The following is a 16524-nucleotide window of genomic DNA, read 5'->3' on the forward strand; positions in this document are numbered from 1 at the left end:
TCAGCAACGTGTCCAACACTTCCTGAGTCCTTCAGGAGTTTGCAATCCCTGATCGAATTAACTCAGTATAACAGGAAAAGCTGTTTCCAGTGTAATGCTCACCAAGGTTGCAGAGTGTGGTAGGTTTAGGGCTGCCTTACCAATGTCATGTTAGCTTGTACTTTTTGTTTCACTGAAATTGTGATGATGATAACAATGATCACTTTTGCTGGTGCTAAAGTAATTTAATGTAGCGGCAAATGGTTCTGTGGTTCAGAACCATAGAACCAATGGCTCAGTTTAAAAACCTGAACTTTAAAATTTTTAATCACTGATTTTCTAAAAACAACTCAATAATTAAAGCACAAAAAAATTTTGGTCAGTTAGCTGACTTGCACTATCACAAAGAAATGGATAATTTTCCTTTTTTTACAATTATGTTCTTGTTGCAACCTTTCTTTGCATTCTTTAAGAACTTTCTGCAGCCCCTCACATCCTGGCCATATACCCATCACAACAGCACTCTAGCAATATGGCATATATGTTTCAACCAGAGTCTGATTAATCTTTTTTAAGAGTATCTTTCATGAATTTAATAAATACATAATATTAGTAAAGTGTGGTGAAATGGGAGGAATCATGATTACGAGTTCTGGTAAAGGAATATCTTAGTAGCATTCAATAGAAGGTAGCTAACTACCCACCAAAGGAAGCTAAGCTTCTGTTGCTTCTATTTTCCAATTTATTTACCCCTAATTTGCATCCTTCTAGTCCATTATAGTTATAGTAGAAAGGTAAGTGCTCATTAGAGGATAGGATTTTCAAATCTATGTGAGCTTTGCAGGCAGTAAAGATACTGTTCATATAAAGAAGTTTTGAACATACATAGTTTCAGCCCACATTAGATAATGTCACAGAATTATTATTATTTTAAAAAAGCCTGTAAGTCTTTTTAATTACTCAAGTTCTCTTTTTGGGTAAGGTTTTCCCCGTGCAAAAAAAAGTGAGCGCAAGGATGCCTTTATGCAGGGGACTTCCAGACTGTGTGATGCTCTTTCCCTTGAGGACAGAGCAGGGATACAGCAGCACTCTGGAGTAGCTACTGGGCATTTCAGTGCACTAAGGTGATGTGATGCCTCTGTTGAGACCTAGAGAGAGTTGTTGCCTAAAATTCCTCACTGCCACAGTGGTGTCATTCCACCTCCCACTTGCTGCAACTCATTAACACGAGACCATCTGCCATATCTGTGAATAGAGCAGGGACTTCATTTGCAAACCTGGAACTGGCACCCAAAGCACTGTTAAAAAAAATCTTGAAAATATTTGGAGTTGTTGCCTTTGCATGTTGGGGTTTCTTTTGGGTTGTGGGTTTTATTGTATTTTATTGTTTTTGAAAACCTGTTTTAATTAGTCTGGCTAATGACAGCAGTATTTTATGATAGACACTTAAGATGTTATTAGGTTTAAAATTGATTAAAGCACATTAGCCTGGTTCTTACATTTCTTTAGCATACTTGTAAATTTTAAAGAACCAGATTGAGTCCTTAAAATAAGAAATTAGTATAAATGAGACATTTTTTCCAGTTTTCCTGGGGATTATTTTGGTAGTTTGAAACAGCAACACACCTAATGCTGTTAGTACCTTAGTCACTTCTAAGACTATGGGGAAGCTTTTATAGGGCAGTGACACTATCTCTAAGCTATTGGAAAACTATGCTCTCCAGAAGCAAAACGGAAATATACTTTCTAATGAAAAATTACTCAATGTATAGTTCCCATTTATTACAGGAGTCAAGGTACATAGTGCACAAGAAACTTCCTAAAACTCTTCTTCATTTTAACTGGTACACTCTAATGGTTTGTCAATCTCATAAGAGGATTCTGAATCTCAAAGGGTTTTTTCCTGCACGGAAGTGTTCACTCCACAAATTAATTTGTGGGCATCGTGGCCAGTGTAGCCAGGGAGCTTGTGTAGGTGCTGTACTCTCTATCCTTTATAGCTTTGTCAGTGCTACACATGCATGGTGAAGTGTTGCAGGATATGATATATCCCCACAGTTCTCTGTATCTTTTCTGCTCCTGAAAGTTGCTGGTTTTCTTCCATCAGACTTGTCTGTCTTCCTGCCTTTCCTGGCTGGAAGCTGGAGAAGAGACCAGCAGATAGCAGGTCTGTTCAGGACTTTTCTGGGGCTGCATGCTACTTTTGTTTGCCCTGGGTAGTAGAAAAAAATGAGGTGTCATTCAAGTCCTTGAGATTATAGATGGTATTTTAGATATTATTGCTAATATACTGCCAATGACTGACAGGCTTGAGTGTTCTTGATTTCATAGATGTGTTTGGAAAGACAGTTCATATGATCACTTGTGCACAGAAGAGTGATTGAATTGTATGGTTTATATTTGCAAGATTCCTTCTGTCTTACTGCTGCTCACCTATAGATTGAAGGTTCAGGAGTGAATTAACTAAGAGATGATATTCCCATGCCAGTATTTGTATGCCAACAAACTTGGACCTGGGAAAGACTTCCCCAAAAGCTTTGTGAAAAGCTTATCTGGACTTACCACAGCAGACCATGCAAGAAGGAGTATCAGAGTCACAGCCATCTGCTGGAAATGAGCTTAGACTGCTTCAGATTAATTGCAGTTCAGTTTGAACTTCAGTCGAAGCTGTAGTGGTGGAAGTTTGCCAGGTGGTTCTGATTCCTTCTCACAGGCACAGTGACCAGGAGAAATGTTCCACATGTGATCATGGGCTTTTGGAGAATGGGATCCCAGACTTCATTGGTGGTGTATGAATACATACAATTTAGCTGCCAAAAGAGAATAATATCAGCAGTGTACTACGTGTCATTCTTGGGATCGTGGTCAGCCAGCGGCATCCATCTCATGGATGGAGGAAAATACCAGACGTGGACATAAAACCACAGTGCTGAGGAAGAAAAGTTTTTTTAACTTACATCAGGCAGAAAATGGGAGGGAAAAATACAGGCTTGATATGTGCAGTTGCATGTAAGCAAACCACTTGATTGTCTGGCATGTTAACAGCAGAACAGCACTGTTGGGCTGACAAGACCTGCAGTGCCTGCTGCTGCTGCAGCCTGCTGTAATGTGCAGCAGCTCAGTGAGCGTAGCATCCTCCAGGCAGCTCAGGACACAGCTGGTTTTTAGGCCCAGCATGCAGGCCAAAAAAATTAATCTAATTTCAGTAGGCTCATTTGCCAGCACAGAAAATAGATGGATTTTATATTTGTACACTGCAAATGGAGTGCTGATGGCATACAGTAGGGAAATAGCAATGTGCTTAAAGTGCATTGATTAATTGATTTACTGCTATTTATTTTTATAAAATCATAGCATAATGGGAGGGACATTTAAAGGTCATCTAGTCCAAACTCCCCTGGAATGAGCAGCAATATGTTCAACCAAATCAGTTTGCTCAGGGCTCTGTCTAACTTGACTTTAAATGTTTCTAGAGATGTGCCATTTACCATCTCTCTGGAAAACCTGTTCCAGTGTCTCACCAGCCTCACTTAAAAAAAAGGTCTTCTATATATCCTGTCCAAATTGCATCTATTTTAGTTTAAAACTATTACCATTACACACTGCATAAATTCCAGTGCTTCAGGTGCTGTTGCAGACACCGTGCTAGGGAAAAAAGAAGTCAGTTTCTAAACCAGTAGAAGAACCCCTTACATCTATATATGAAGTATTTTGGTGTCAGGTAACTGCAAACTGTCTTGAAAAGTGGAATTATCCAGCTGTAAGAGAAGCCACCCTGAGATATCCTCCCTAAAAATGGTGTGGATATTGTCCCTCTCAAGTCCCATAGCACATCCTGGTACTGGCTTGCTTCTAAATATCATAAGAATAAAAGACAAACACTTCTTCACTACTTAAAAATTCCACCTAAAGCTTATAACTGCTCAGGAAAAGGCATTGCCATGTATGCAGGGTAATACCAAGACAAGAAGATGAGTTACTCTGTGTTAGTCTCTTCATTAATATAATTACTATTTTCAATGCTTTTCTCTTAGCATCAAGATGAACTCCAGAAACCGTTGAAAACTGTTTCTAGGTTAAAAATAACCCTTCCTCCAGATACTCTTTTTGGAAGACAAATTCTAGGTAGGAGTGGATGTGACATAATGCTAGTTTCCTGTCCTAGGAGAGCAAGATCTGGTAGCTGCCTTCAGATATTCTCCCTAGACTTCTTCCAGCTTTCTTTTCCCAATTTCTTGTCTCTGCAGCATCATCTCAGATGGGCAGTGCCTGTGCCCACAAAAGTAGCCAGCAAGGGGCACAGCATCTCACTTGAGGGAAGGCCAGGGGGTCTCTTTTCAGAGCTGCTCTTCTCAGCTTCAAACATGACTATTTTATTATCCAAGCCAGTATTTAAGTGGAATCCTTATGTTTTTCTCTGGTCAGCTGGGTGTCAAGTTAAATTGGATCAGATGGTTCAGAGAGTGAAGGAGCAGGCAAGGGTTGGTGACTCAAGGAGCAGTTTGTGCTCTGTGGAGCAGAGCTGGTGGTGGTGTTCATTCAGCCACTCTTTGTATATGGGGAAGCTGAAGTGATGGTGATGCAGGAAGGGGCCTGGTGAGAGGACGCCGAGCTCACTTTTATTTTGAAGTCTTAATAACTTGTTTTTCTGGCTCTCTTTAAGAGAGCAGTTTCACTGCAGGGTTTCCTGAGAAGCCAGGAATAAGTGCATTAGTGCAGACTGCTTTAGCGACAGACCAGAGAGAGGCCAATACCCTCAGGGTGAGACCAAAGTGCCACCAAATGCCAGTGGCACAACTGTTGTTGACCCCACCATGCCCCAAACCTTGCACCGGGGCACTCTTAGCCGCAGTGAGATAGAGACTGCCTGGCTTCCATTTAGACAATAAACATAGATGTGCTTGTGCTTATCTCTCATTTTAGCAGGTGAACAGGGACAAAAGTGCACAACAGAGCAGTGGCAAATAATTTGTGCCTACGCTACCAAGTCATCTTCCTCTGGTTATGGAAGCCCAGCTTCAAGTCCCTCTGTGATGGTGCACAGCAGAATGTGTTAACCAGTGCCTGTTCTGTAGCTCCAAGTGGCTCTTGGTGCCTTTGTCCAGCGGCACTGCAGTCAGGTGTGCCACTACCAGCATAAAGAGACATATTTAGGGACATAACCCCTGCTTCCTCTTTTCAGAAATGCAGTTATATCCTTTTAACTTTTTTCTCTTATGATCCACTTTACAAGCTCGAGCACTGTATGATGCAATTTAGAACTGCTCTGGGGCATCAGTGTCAGCTCAGCATGCTGCTCAGCATCATCCTGGATCCACAGTTGAGCTCTGCTTCTGTTACACCAGTAGGTAGCTGAAATATATAGGCTGAAAGAAACTCATGATATCCAAGTTGTGCAAGGTTTTTGGGAAGTCTGTTCAAAAAGCCTGTCCTTCGTAAAAATGAGAGCACAGGTGAGAAAGAGAAATGCTAAATTAAATGTGTTAAGCCTGTGACATAGAGAATGTGAACGATGTACTCAAATATAAATCATCTAATCCATGTTGTCTGACAGATGCGATATAATTGGAATTATTTTGAATTATTGGAGAGATTCGAGCCCATAGTTCTCCAGTTCTTGACCATGCACTAATACAGTTCTAGCATGATTGCTGTTTTCTGACTCCTAGCAGTCAAGGCCATCTCCAGGGAGAATGATGAGCGCTGAAAATCCCACACAGGGGTGAGCCATCAGAGGCTTCAAGAAGAGCCTTGAGCCCAGGCCTCCTGTGCTACAGTTAACAAAGACTATAAAAAAGGGAGGGTGATTGGATGTAATTTTGAATGAATGATCTGGATCCTCTGCTTTCTGGGGGGTTTCTGTGCTGTATGTGTTGCTTTGTGCCTTGGGCACCTCTGTTGGACTCTTTTCTTGTAGTTTAGGAGCAAGATGACTGATTCTGACACTGCAAACAGCCTTGGGTGTGAATTGCCAGGCTTTGAGTTTAGAAAACAAAGTGCCTGTGGACTCTTAGGTACCTAAGTGCAAATCTCAATCTGGAATTTTAACAGCGTGGATACTTCTGCCATTTAGGGACCGAGGCACTGAGCAACTCTGCAATGTTTAGTACATGCAACCCAAATTTAATAAGCAACATTCCCACTCCTTTTCTGTGGGCTGTGTGTGAGTAGTGACACTGCTGTGGTTCAGCATCGTTTGACTGTAAACACCATTTGCTGATGGGAACACATTCCCACATGAACATCCCCAGGAGCAGAAGTTTGTAGTAACAAGTGTGGTGCTGTGACTTGCAGTGAAGGAGTAATCAACACAGCAGCAGAATCACCACTTTGAAGTCCAGTTCTCTTTTAAATCAGGTCAAGTCTGTTTTCAAAGATCCTGGTTAATGTGGATGATGGTTATGTTCTATATGTCTGCTCTTTTAGTATGACTTCACCAGACCACTGGATCTCTCCTTTGCCATCTTATATGTTCTCAAAATTCCAGCCTAGCTCCCCCCCTGGTGCAATGAAGAAAACTCCTGAACAATCTCACAAGCCTTTGGTTAATCAACTTTAACCCTTTCCTATAGGTTTAATTTAAGAAATAGGAATTGACATTTAGGATTAAAACCTAACCTTTGCCAGGAGCAGATGAACCAGTTCATATGTGATGGGTGGTGCTCATCAAGTAAACATGAGAGCTGCTTTAAGCTGATTTAAATTGTGAAAACATGCAGTTTTCAACTGCAGTTTTCAGCAGTTGCCATGACCATCAGCCCCCATGTTTAGAGACAGCACTAGTTAACCCTTTTGTGTCAGTGAGAAATATCAAACACCTGTAATCTCTCAGAGATGTTTATTTGCAACAGCGGTGCTTTAGATTTTAAAGATTTATATCCTTTATGCATTTCTTTTAACCTGTTACATATGTTAGATGTTGTATATGGTAACCCTGAACTCAACTTCTTCAGACTTTAACTTTGTGCTCACAGCTGCTGCACTGAGGTTTTTACATTAAATACGTCCAGGCTATTAGTATCCAAAATACATGACTGATATAATTTACTGTCTCTCAGATGCACATTGCTCTGTGATCATAAGCCCATGCATTGAAGTGCTTAAATACTGCACTATGAACCGTTCAGATCACAGGTGAAAAATCAGCCTAACCTTGGAGCATTTGTTTCTTGCCTTCTGAGTCTGCCTTTTCTCTTTCTGCAGCTTGTGGATGTGACCTGGCTCAAGGAGGATTTTTTGTGAGACAGGGAGACTACATCTGTACTTTGGACTACCAGAGACTCTATGGCACACGATGCTTCAGTTGTGATGAATTCATTGAGGGAGAAGTGGTCTCAGCACTGGGCAAAACCTACCACCCAGACTGTTTTGTGTGTGCTGTCTGCAGGTATGTTTTCTACATAAAGTTGTGTTTCTGATGCCAGAATGCCCTGAATGCCAAGGAGGCATTCAAACCTATAGCTAGAGATAGGGTTTTCTTTTACTCATTCCTTAAAAAATTGCAGAATTAAAAAGAAAAAAAAAACACCTGTAATTTTGAGTGCTTCCCTTTTTTCCAAATGTGTTTTTCTTTTTTATGTTATCTTACATGTGGTGTTTTCAAAGTACTTTAGAAACTTCCACTGTCTTTGTTGTAAGACATTTTGCCCCAGGTGTTGCTTAATTTCTCTGGTGTCTGCTGTTTGGTTGTTTGTTGGCCTGAAGTTCCAAAGAATTCCAGTGCCAGTGGCTGAATCCTCAGCAGGCTGCTCCTAAAGTGTAGTTCAGTGGGATCATTTCCCACATGTGTCCCAAACTCAGCAATACAAGGGACTGATGTCATTTTGACCTGCATCTTAATCCTCTTGTGTAGAAATAGCACAAACATATCTTTTGAGGACCTCATGAAGAAGCTTGAAGTGCACTAAACCTTCAGAAAACAATCTGTTTTAGCAGTTTGGAGCAAATGGAAATGCTGCCATAGTTTTTCTGGCTAAACTCGAGGTTTCAGGAGTACAGGAAAAGCAGCCCCACTTTGAAAGGGTTTCAGAGCCCAGCGAGGCACTGGTGCAGCACAGTTGAGATGCTCTGTGTGCTGGTGCCTCATGCAGGTGACTGTGCAGTCCCAAACCAGCATGGCCGTGTCACTGTGGCTGTCTGCCAGCCCAGCCTGCCCTGCCCACGGAGCTCAAAAATCCTCCTGTGCTGATGCAGGAGCAGGACATCAAAGTCCAGAGCAGCTGTGGCTCCTGACAGAATCTCAATTAAATAAAGCAATTGCACAAATAGTAATAATAGCTGTGATAGAGGGGAGACTCTGAGATTAACAAGCCTTTATTATATTAAATTCTGTCTAAGTTCTGATCTGTTTAATAGGCAATTTTTCCTTTTGGATACTTAAAACAAATGTGGAGAGTAAAGATAAGAAAAATCCTAAAATTCTTTTCATATTTTATTTTTCCTTTTATAGTAAAGGAAAATGACTTCAAGTTTATCACATTAATTAACTTCTGGCTGCACATGATATTGGCCTGCAGCCTGTTAGTATTACAGCTCTTCTAGAGATGAGCAGAGCTAATTTTTGGTTCCTTTATTCTCAGCACTTGTACCTTCCATAAAGTGAGGTACTCCTTCATTTAAGAGAAAAGAAAAAAACTGGTTGATTCCATTTTTCTGGCTAAGTGTGCTTGTATCCTCAGTCAGAGCACTAGAGCTTAGCAGAAATGTATTTAACTGTGTATTACTGTACTTAGAAACTACCTACCTTGGGTTTGAGGCCATTGGAAATACCAACTCCTGCTTTATTTAGTCAGTCCTTCCACTGATAGTTTGGAGCTTGGTGATACAGTTTATTTTGTCTCCCTGGAAATTTGGAATTTTCCTTGTGACTAAAATATTTATTTTTAAGTACCTAACAATTCAGGTGAGTTAAATTGCAGCACTGTGAAAATATTCATGCTGCAAATACAATGTGTGATGAAGATGTGGTAAAGCTTTTAAAAATTAAGTTCCTGATACAATAATATATCACACAAAAATAAAATCAGACATGTTCCCTAACCTTCTGTATAACTAAACAGTTGTATTAAATGCTATTTTGCTGTTTCTAGTCATTCAGTAGAGAGACCCAGATCTGCTTCTGTTGCTTTTCTTGGAAGGACACACAAATTCATATTGTCTTCATCAGAGCCAGCTAATGCCCTGCTGACTAGCAGGATTCAATTAGTGTCTCCCAGGGGGGTTGTAATGCTGATTTGTGGTGCAGAGCAGCAGAAGAATCCTGTCATGTGTTTGTATGCTTTAAATCAGCTTCAATTACCCCTGTCATTGCAAGCCAGACATAACCTATGTTTTTTATGGGGAAGGTTGTCCTATCTAAACATCATCAGCATTTATTTTATTGAGTGATATCCTCAGTAAAAATAAGGTTGGTAGACTGTAAAGACATGTTGTTTAAGCCAAAAGAAGGAACTTGTTTGTTCTTTAAGAAACAGTAATGATAAAAGAGGGAGGAAAATGGTGTAAAGCTCTGTGCCTTGGTATTTCCCTTGGTGGGAAGAGTCAGGAGAACCATTTATGTCCTTGTTTTTTACAGATGGTTGGAAACCTGAAATACTGCGCCAAGGCACACTGTCAGTAGTGGTTGGTGGATGATGCCAACTGCCTTTCGCATTACCTTTTACAGCCAGACTTTGATGTAGGTGCTGTGTTAGAAATCTAACCTCCAGAATGGTGTGAATTTCAGAGGTGGTGACTGCCTGCCAGTGGGGCTGATCCTGCTCTCATGGAAACCGAGCCAGGCTCTTACCATCTTCAGCATGAAAACACTGGCAGCAGAAGGCGTTTTGCACTCATGACACATTTCTCCAGAATGCTGCAGGGTTGTTGAATTCTTTTAAATGAGCACTTCTGCAACCCCTATTTCTGTAGCTGCTGAAGTAACACTTCTAAACTGTTTCTACATTGCATAGTAAACTAGTGCCAGTAGCAAGTCCTTTTTTTCACCTTATTTTCAGAGAAGATAAGGTTTGAATAGAAACATGTGGGAAGTGTATGGTAGCAGCAGTGGGAAAACCTAGCTAGCAGGAGCAGTGGGAAAAAGTCAGCAATCCAAGCCCAGTTGTCTCCTGAAATTACTACTGTTGGATGCCACATGGCCCAGTGTCACAGGGAACTGTGTTCCTTGTACCCTCTGCACTTCATTTGTAACCTGCTGCCCTGCTCTGTGAAAAAGCTGGAGTGTCAGGAATCCAGCTCATCCCTGGGCATCTCTTGGGATTCAGATGCTACTGCCCAGGGCTGCCACAAGCTAAAGTCTGGGGAAAAAAAGAAATTAGAATTCAGATAAAAACTGGTAGAAGTACAATACATTGTGTCATCCTATTTGATTTATTAACCAAGTGGCTCTTAAAAAAATCAGGTTTCAGTTGCGTGTTTGCTCTGCTGGAGTAAAAATTAAAAACTTAATCCCTCCTTCTTCCAGTGCTGTTCATAGTCTAGTGAAACCTTTTTTCTGCTGTGGTGTTTTGTGATGATAATGCCTAAAACTAGGAATGAGTGGAAGAATAACAACATAGATTGAAAACTGTTGCGGATTAAACGCTCACTTTGAATTCCCAGGAAGTGGCTGAGCAATCTTCTTATAGCTTCATTAATTGGAAAGAGCTGTGTCCTCCAGAGGGCTGCCAAAGACATTTCCTTCAAAAGCTTCATGTGTTTGTAAAACTGAAATAGAAAGAGGTAGAAAATTGAGGCTGGCTATAGCAGTAGAAGCTTAGTTTTATTAAAATTGTGCACATACTTCTTCCATGGCTGTTGTAGTCTGGACAGTTTGGCTCTTATTTAGGAAGGGAAAGGGCAGGACATGAAATCTTTCAGAAAGAAATGGGTTGTCATACCTGTGATAACAGTTTGAAAATGGAATTTTCAGGAGATGTCTTAGTGTGTTAACAAGTCCTATAGATTTAGTAACTATACATAAGATGTATGGTCCACCTAATGTGATACCTAGAGTACATTTTCTGTTACTTGTGGCTGTGTGTTCATTGAATATTAAAAAAAAAGGTATTTGATTTTATGGGTGTTATTGTAATTAGTAAAGTTGGGGGTTTGGCATTTATGTCCCCAGTTGGAGGAGTCTTCAAGAAGGGAATTCACTTTGGTCAGGCAGTTGAATATAAAAAATCAGAAAGCTCAAATTCTTTTCTTTTTTTTCAGCAGAAGTCTGTGTAGTCCTACATATATAACACTGCTACTTCTAGAAAGAACTGACATCTTTTGTGTATGTATGTCTTAAGAAATTAGGATAACACTGAAAATTAAAAATTCAAATTCAGTTTCTTCTTAAACGTAGCAATCATGACAGCCTTTTTGAATATGCTAAACCTTATTATTTGCTCACTTTTTTTAGTGCTGCTGAATTTGGAAAGGGTTTGGTTTCCACTTAAGCGCAGTACCTGGTGCTTCTTAAGGCATCTCATGAAGTGGTCTTCTTCATCTCACAAACAGTCATCCATTGAACATTGCTTGGTAGGGTGTTGAGCCCAAGATTTTGTAATCAGCCTGAGTGTTCTTGGCATTTTGATTCTAAACCAAATATATTTATCACTATGTGGTTCTTCTTCTTCTGAAAAAAGGGGTGGTGGTGTGCTGCTCTTCAGGTTTAGGTCTCCTGCTCTTTAGAGGAAGGGTCTGGAGTGCTAGTCCTCTGAGGAGCAGCTGGAGGTAATGGAGTTGTTTGTCTGGAGAAAAGAAGGCTGAGACAATGCTCTCTACAGCTGCCTGAAAGGAGGTCAGAGCTGGGGGTCAGTTTCTTCTCTCAGGCAACCAGCAGTAGGACAAAGGGAAATGTCTTTGTGTGGTGCCAAAGGAGGTTCAGACTGGATATCAGGGAAAGTTTCTTTGCTGAAAAGGGGGTTAAGCATTGGAACAGGGTGCCCAAGGAAGTGCTGGGGTTACCATCTCTGACAGTGTTCACGAAATCAGGAGACATGGCACTATGTGAGGACATGAGCATGGTGGTGTTTGGTCAAAGATTGGACTTGATGATCTTGGAGGTCTTTTACAACCTTAGTGGTTCTAGGATTCTTTGGTTCCATATGGAGCATCCCTATAGCCCTAGAATAATGTAGGATGGAAGGGATTTGTGGTGGTTCTGTGGTCCAGCCCCTGACTCAAAGCAAGTCCAGTTTGAGTAGACAGATGATGGCATTCCTTTAACATATTTCCAACAGATTCTCTGAACAGTGTATTCCAGCATTCGACAAGCTCATGGTAATTTTTTTTCCTTATATTGAGTTGACATTCCCATGTTCCAGCTTACGTCTGCTGCCTCTTGTCCTTTCACTCTTTTCCTCTGAGAAGAGCATGGCTATAATTTTTTGTACATGTAATCAGGTAGTTTTAGACAGCAACACCATCTCCCCTGAGCAGGTACATCTGCTGCAGGCCCTGTCTGCCGATGTGTCCTGTGCTGCTCTCTGGACCTGGCCACCTTTCCTCATCACCCTCCAGAAAATCTTTTCCTGAGGAGCCCAAGATGGTGCCTGCTGCAGTCTCCTAAATGATGAACAGAGGGAAGATCACATCCCTGTATCTGCTGGCTACCCTAATGCCTCCCAGGAGGTGGCTGTTCAGTTGCTGTGGGGACACACTGGTAACTCATGTCCAACACAGAGTCCACTGGGATCCCACATCTTATTATGCTTTCCAGCTGATTAACCCCTGTGGTGCATGGGGTTGTTCCTCACTGCTTGCAGGATTTAGCATTTTCCCTTGCCTAAATTTATGTAGATGGTAGATAGCACTCAATGTCCACTTGGTATCATCATTTTAATCCACAGGGATTCATCCATATGGAGCACCTTGAGGGATGTGACTTTACCAGGTACAAGTTAGAGCAGAATTTGATCCTTCTGGTCCTTAGGTTGCTGTCTGACATTACACCTGACCTGGTGTAACTGCAGCCACCTCCTGAAATGAATAGCTTTGCTCTCTCAACAGCCTGACTACAGGCTTTTCTTAATTTTCATATCTCAAACTGAGTTGACTGTTCAGCCACAGAGTCAGATCAGCAATTTAAAGAGTAGATGGGCATCCATCTGCTCTGAAAAAAAAAAAAAAATTCTTTTTCCCCTCCCAGAAAGCTTGAATGACTTGCCCACAGCTGCAAAGATTGAGGTGTGGTGCAGAGAAAGACAAGACCTTTTGGTTTCAACACACAGCCTGGATTAGGCTGATGGTGATTCAATGTTTTACAATATAGTTTTGTTGATCAGCTCCAGATTTTTTCTGGGTTTTCAAATAATGTAGGCAGGTGGATAAAACAAAATTTGTTGGGAAATGAATCATAGATGTATTAAAATTCTGCAAGTCATTTGAGAGAGCTGCTTTAAAAATGCTCTTAATTCTCATTTTAAAAATAGGTTATCTAACTGTGAAAATCTCACTGAATATTTATTAAAGGATAAGTAGCTAATTAAAACCCTCTCCTGGTTTTTGCATACCTAGCAGTGTTCAGTGGGTGACTGGTGGTGAGATATCATTGTATTTGAAGGCAGATATGCTACTCTTAGCCTAAAATTCTATATATAGTCCTGCTCACAACTTACAGAGCTCAGAAACTGAGACCTTGTTAATTGGCTGTTACCACCTTCTGTTGTGCCTTCACTCATACTGGCGCTGAAATGCTTGAGCAGAGCTGCTTGTGAAAGGGAGAGGTCAGCTGGCGCAGGAAGACTGACAAATGTGTTGGGTATGAATTCCCAGTGAACAAGACAGTGAAGCAAACTTTGGGACTTACTTATGGGTTTAGAAGACCTGTGAGGGGAGGAAATGTCTGTCTGTGCCTTGGGGTGGACAGCTCCGAGGAAGATTCCTCTGGGTTTTTTTTAGAGCAAGATGTCTTGCATACTTGGAGAACAATAAAGATGCTCTCTCCCATTGGAACGGGAAGGCATGCTGATTAGCTACTGAACCATTAGAAAATAAACCAAGTACAGTATTTTATGGTCTAGGAAACCCCTATGTGCCCTGCCATCTAAGGAGGCTCTGTGACTTGCTGTGGTGCCTATCAGCTTTGGCTTGTTTGGAGGTGTCGTCCGCCTGGTTCTGTCTTTCTGCCATAGGAGGTCAATACTCCTCTTCTTCTCCTCTAGTTTTAACTTACTTCCTTTTAGATTGTCTGATTGCTTAGACAATGATGAGGTGAGCCAGTTTCAAAGCGGGCAGTCCCTGCTTCTACATTAGCTGCTTGGTCCATCTGTTTGAGAGGGTCTGTGCTCTGTTAGAAGTTCAGCTTGGTCATTATTAGGTGTATCCCTGAGTCAGGAAGATATAAGATACAACTTACCTGTCCCTGCTGCTCCTTGTATACTACATACAAGATTGTCCAGTAGTCACAGTCATTCTTCAGAGCAGTGAATTGCTCACAGCTCCAGCGTGTCACCATCCCTGGGATTATTAAAGGTGCAAAGCCTGCTGTTTAACTGAGACATCTCATGAGAGCTCAGCTGGATCATGAGCTGAGCCCAGCCTTGGTTCCCATGGCAAAACACAGTTGAAGGAACTGTCCTGCCCAGGGCATGCAGCTGTGCATAGGAGTGAGAGATGCCAGGGTGGTTGTGGGCTGGCATCAGTGCAGCAGGATGCTGCTTTTGTGAGGGGTTTATTTGGAGCAGATTACCAGTAGTTATAATAAGTCTGTGTGCATCTGTAAATCAAGATGAGATGTCTTCCTGAAAACATGCAGGAGATTGGATACAAGTTCTTGTCTCAGTTCTGGAATGGCTGAAATCCCTTGGTCTTTCCAGGTCAATTAGTAGTGCTAAGTTCTAGGCTTGATTTTGTAATATTTCTTTAAAATGAAAACAGGATTAAATAGTTTCTGTCACATTTGCAGTAGAAAACTAGGACAGCATTTGAATTGTATCACTCCATTTTTTAGCCCGTTTTTGGTAATTAGTCATGAATTTTTATTATCTATATAGAAGTGTATCCCATTTACTAATTTTTATTCAAATGTATGCATGTTCATTTGAATAAGCTTTGGGTTCATCCAGATGACCTTCAGAGGTCCTTTCCAGCCTCAACTCTTCTGTGAGTTCATAAAGCTCTTTTATTATTCCGTGTATTAGAAGCATCTCTGACTTTAAAAGGTATCAAAATCTGTTGCAGACAACAGTTATGACCTAAAAAGATCGTGTTGGGAGGTTTTTTTGAATATGTAACATAGAAGCTTACTACTGCTGCAAGACAGGACAGGTTTGCTCACTGGAGTACAGCTCCCCCACATCCTGCCTGTCACACAGAGAAAGTGTTGTCTTCTGGTTAGGTTATTGAGTAAAATTCATGGTACAAAATCCTCTTGGAACAGATGGAAATTTAGGCCTCCTGGATCTGTACTAACCTGGTGTTGGACCTTGTTGTGCCAGAGTCATGCACGGATCATTGAATTGGGTCAGAGAATAAGGAAATATTAAAGGCTATTTCCATAAAGTATTTTTACTTATTGTAACTTTGAGTGACAAAGTAGGAAGTTTTTTCGCCTATAAAAACTTGAGAAAGAGAAATAAAAAGGTGAAATGCAGAATTCATAATCAGATATCAAAAAAGATAATAATATTTACACTCCATGTCTCCTCATGATTTTTTAAATTATCACCAGTGGTCTAAAATGGGTGGCACTTAGCTGGTTTCAAATATATTTTTAGTAACATGATATAGAAACAAAGGACAGCCTTGCTTTTGTTATTTTTCTAAGTAATAAAAAATTATTTTACTGTAATTCAAGTGTAGAATAAGCATCTCTTAGGCAGTTTAGGGAGCAAAATAATGGTTAAGACTAGCACAAAGTATCTGTGTAGCTTTTGTAATGGAGACAACCTTGGATTTGGTATGAATTTGATAGCATTTGTGGGAGAATGCCATGAGTTTTAATGAAAGTTAATGAAGTAGTGTGGTCAGATGGACTTCACCATGAAGCAGAAGGTGTGTGTTATGTTTGTGCCCCATTAAGCCATATTTTGATAGCTTGGGTAGGGATTTAGATGGACGTGAGCTTTGGGTGGAGTGAAATGTGTTTCTAAATCCTCACCATCCTTTGCTTCATATGAAGTGATTTGTCCATCTGGTTCTCTTAGAGGAAAAGCCTCAGTGGTTTCTGTGCCCAGACAAGGAAGTGCACAGCAGAGAGCTTTTGTTTTCAGAACATTGATAAAAAGGAATTATTTAATTAAGTGTAAGGAGAGCTGTTGTTGGGTAGGGAAAACAAATAATGTAGACACTGTGGGTTTTATAACTGGGATAGGTTTTTTCCCTTTGAGAATTCAATAACATTTGCTTTCTGAGCGCATAGATTAAGAGAAAGACTTTGATGTGATAAAAGTTGTGAGGACAAGTGCTGATTTTTAATGTATAAAAGTCATCACTCTCATGCAGCTATTTAACAACATAAAAGGAGCTGCATTTGCCTCTACTTAACTCCCTGTAATGCCAATTTTATTTTCATTCTGTAACTGATCCTGTTAGTGATGAACTCTGGCTGATACTGCATTTCTTAGATACACA

General features: G+C 40.8%; 1 protein-coding gene across 17 annotated transcripts in view; it reads left to right on the forward strand.

Annotated features, from left to right (window-relative positions):
- ABLIM2 (actin binding LIM protein family member 2) overlaps window positions 1-16524 on the forward strand; it is a 129743-nt gene that overhangs the window by 40972 nt on the left and 72247 nt on the right. For all 17 annotated transcript variants that reach the window (XM_038134510.1, XM_038134511.1, XM_038134513.1 and 14 more), the window contains exon 3: window positions 7183-7366. In XM_038134510.1, coding sequence (XP_037990438.1) covers window positions 7183-7366 — 184 coding nt within the window. The remainder of the gene's footprint in view (window positions 1-7182; window positions 7367-16524) is intronic.

Source organism: Motacilla alba, chromosome 4 (genome assembly GCF_015832195.1).
Source record: "Motacilla alba alba isolate MOTALB_02 chromosome 4, Motacilla_alba_V1.0_pri, whole genome shotgun sequence".
Lineage (NCBI taxonomy): Eukaryota > Metazoa > Chordata > Aves > Passeriformes > Motacillidae > Motacilla > Motacilla alba.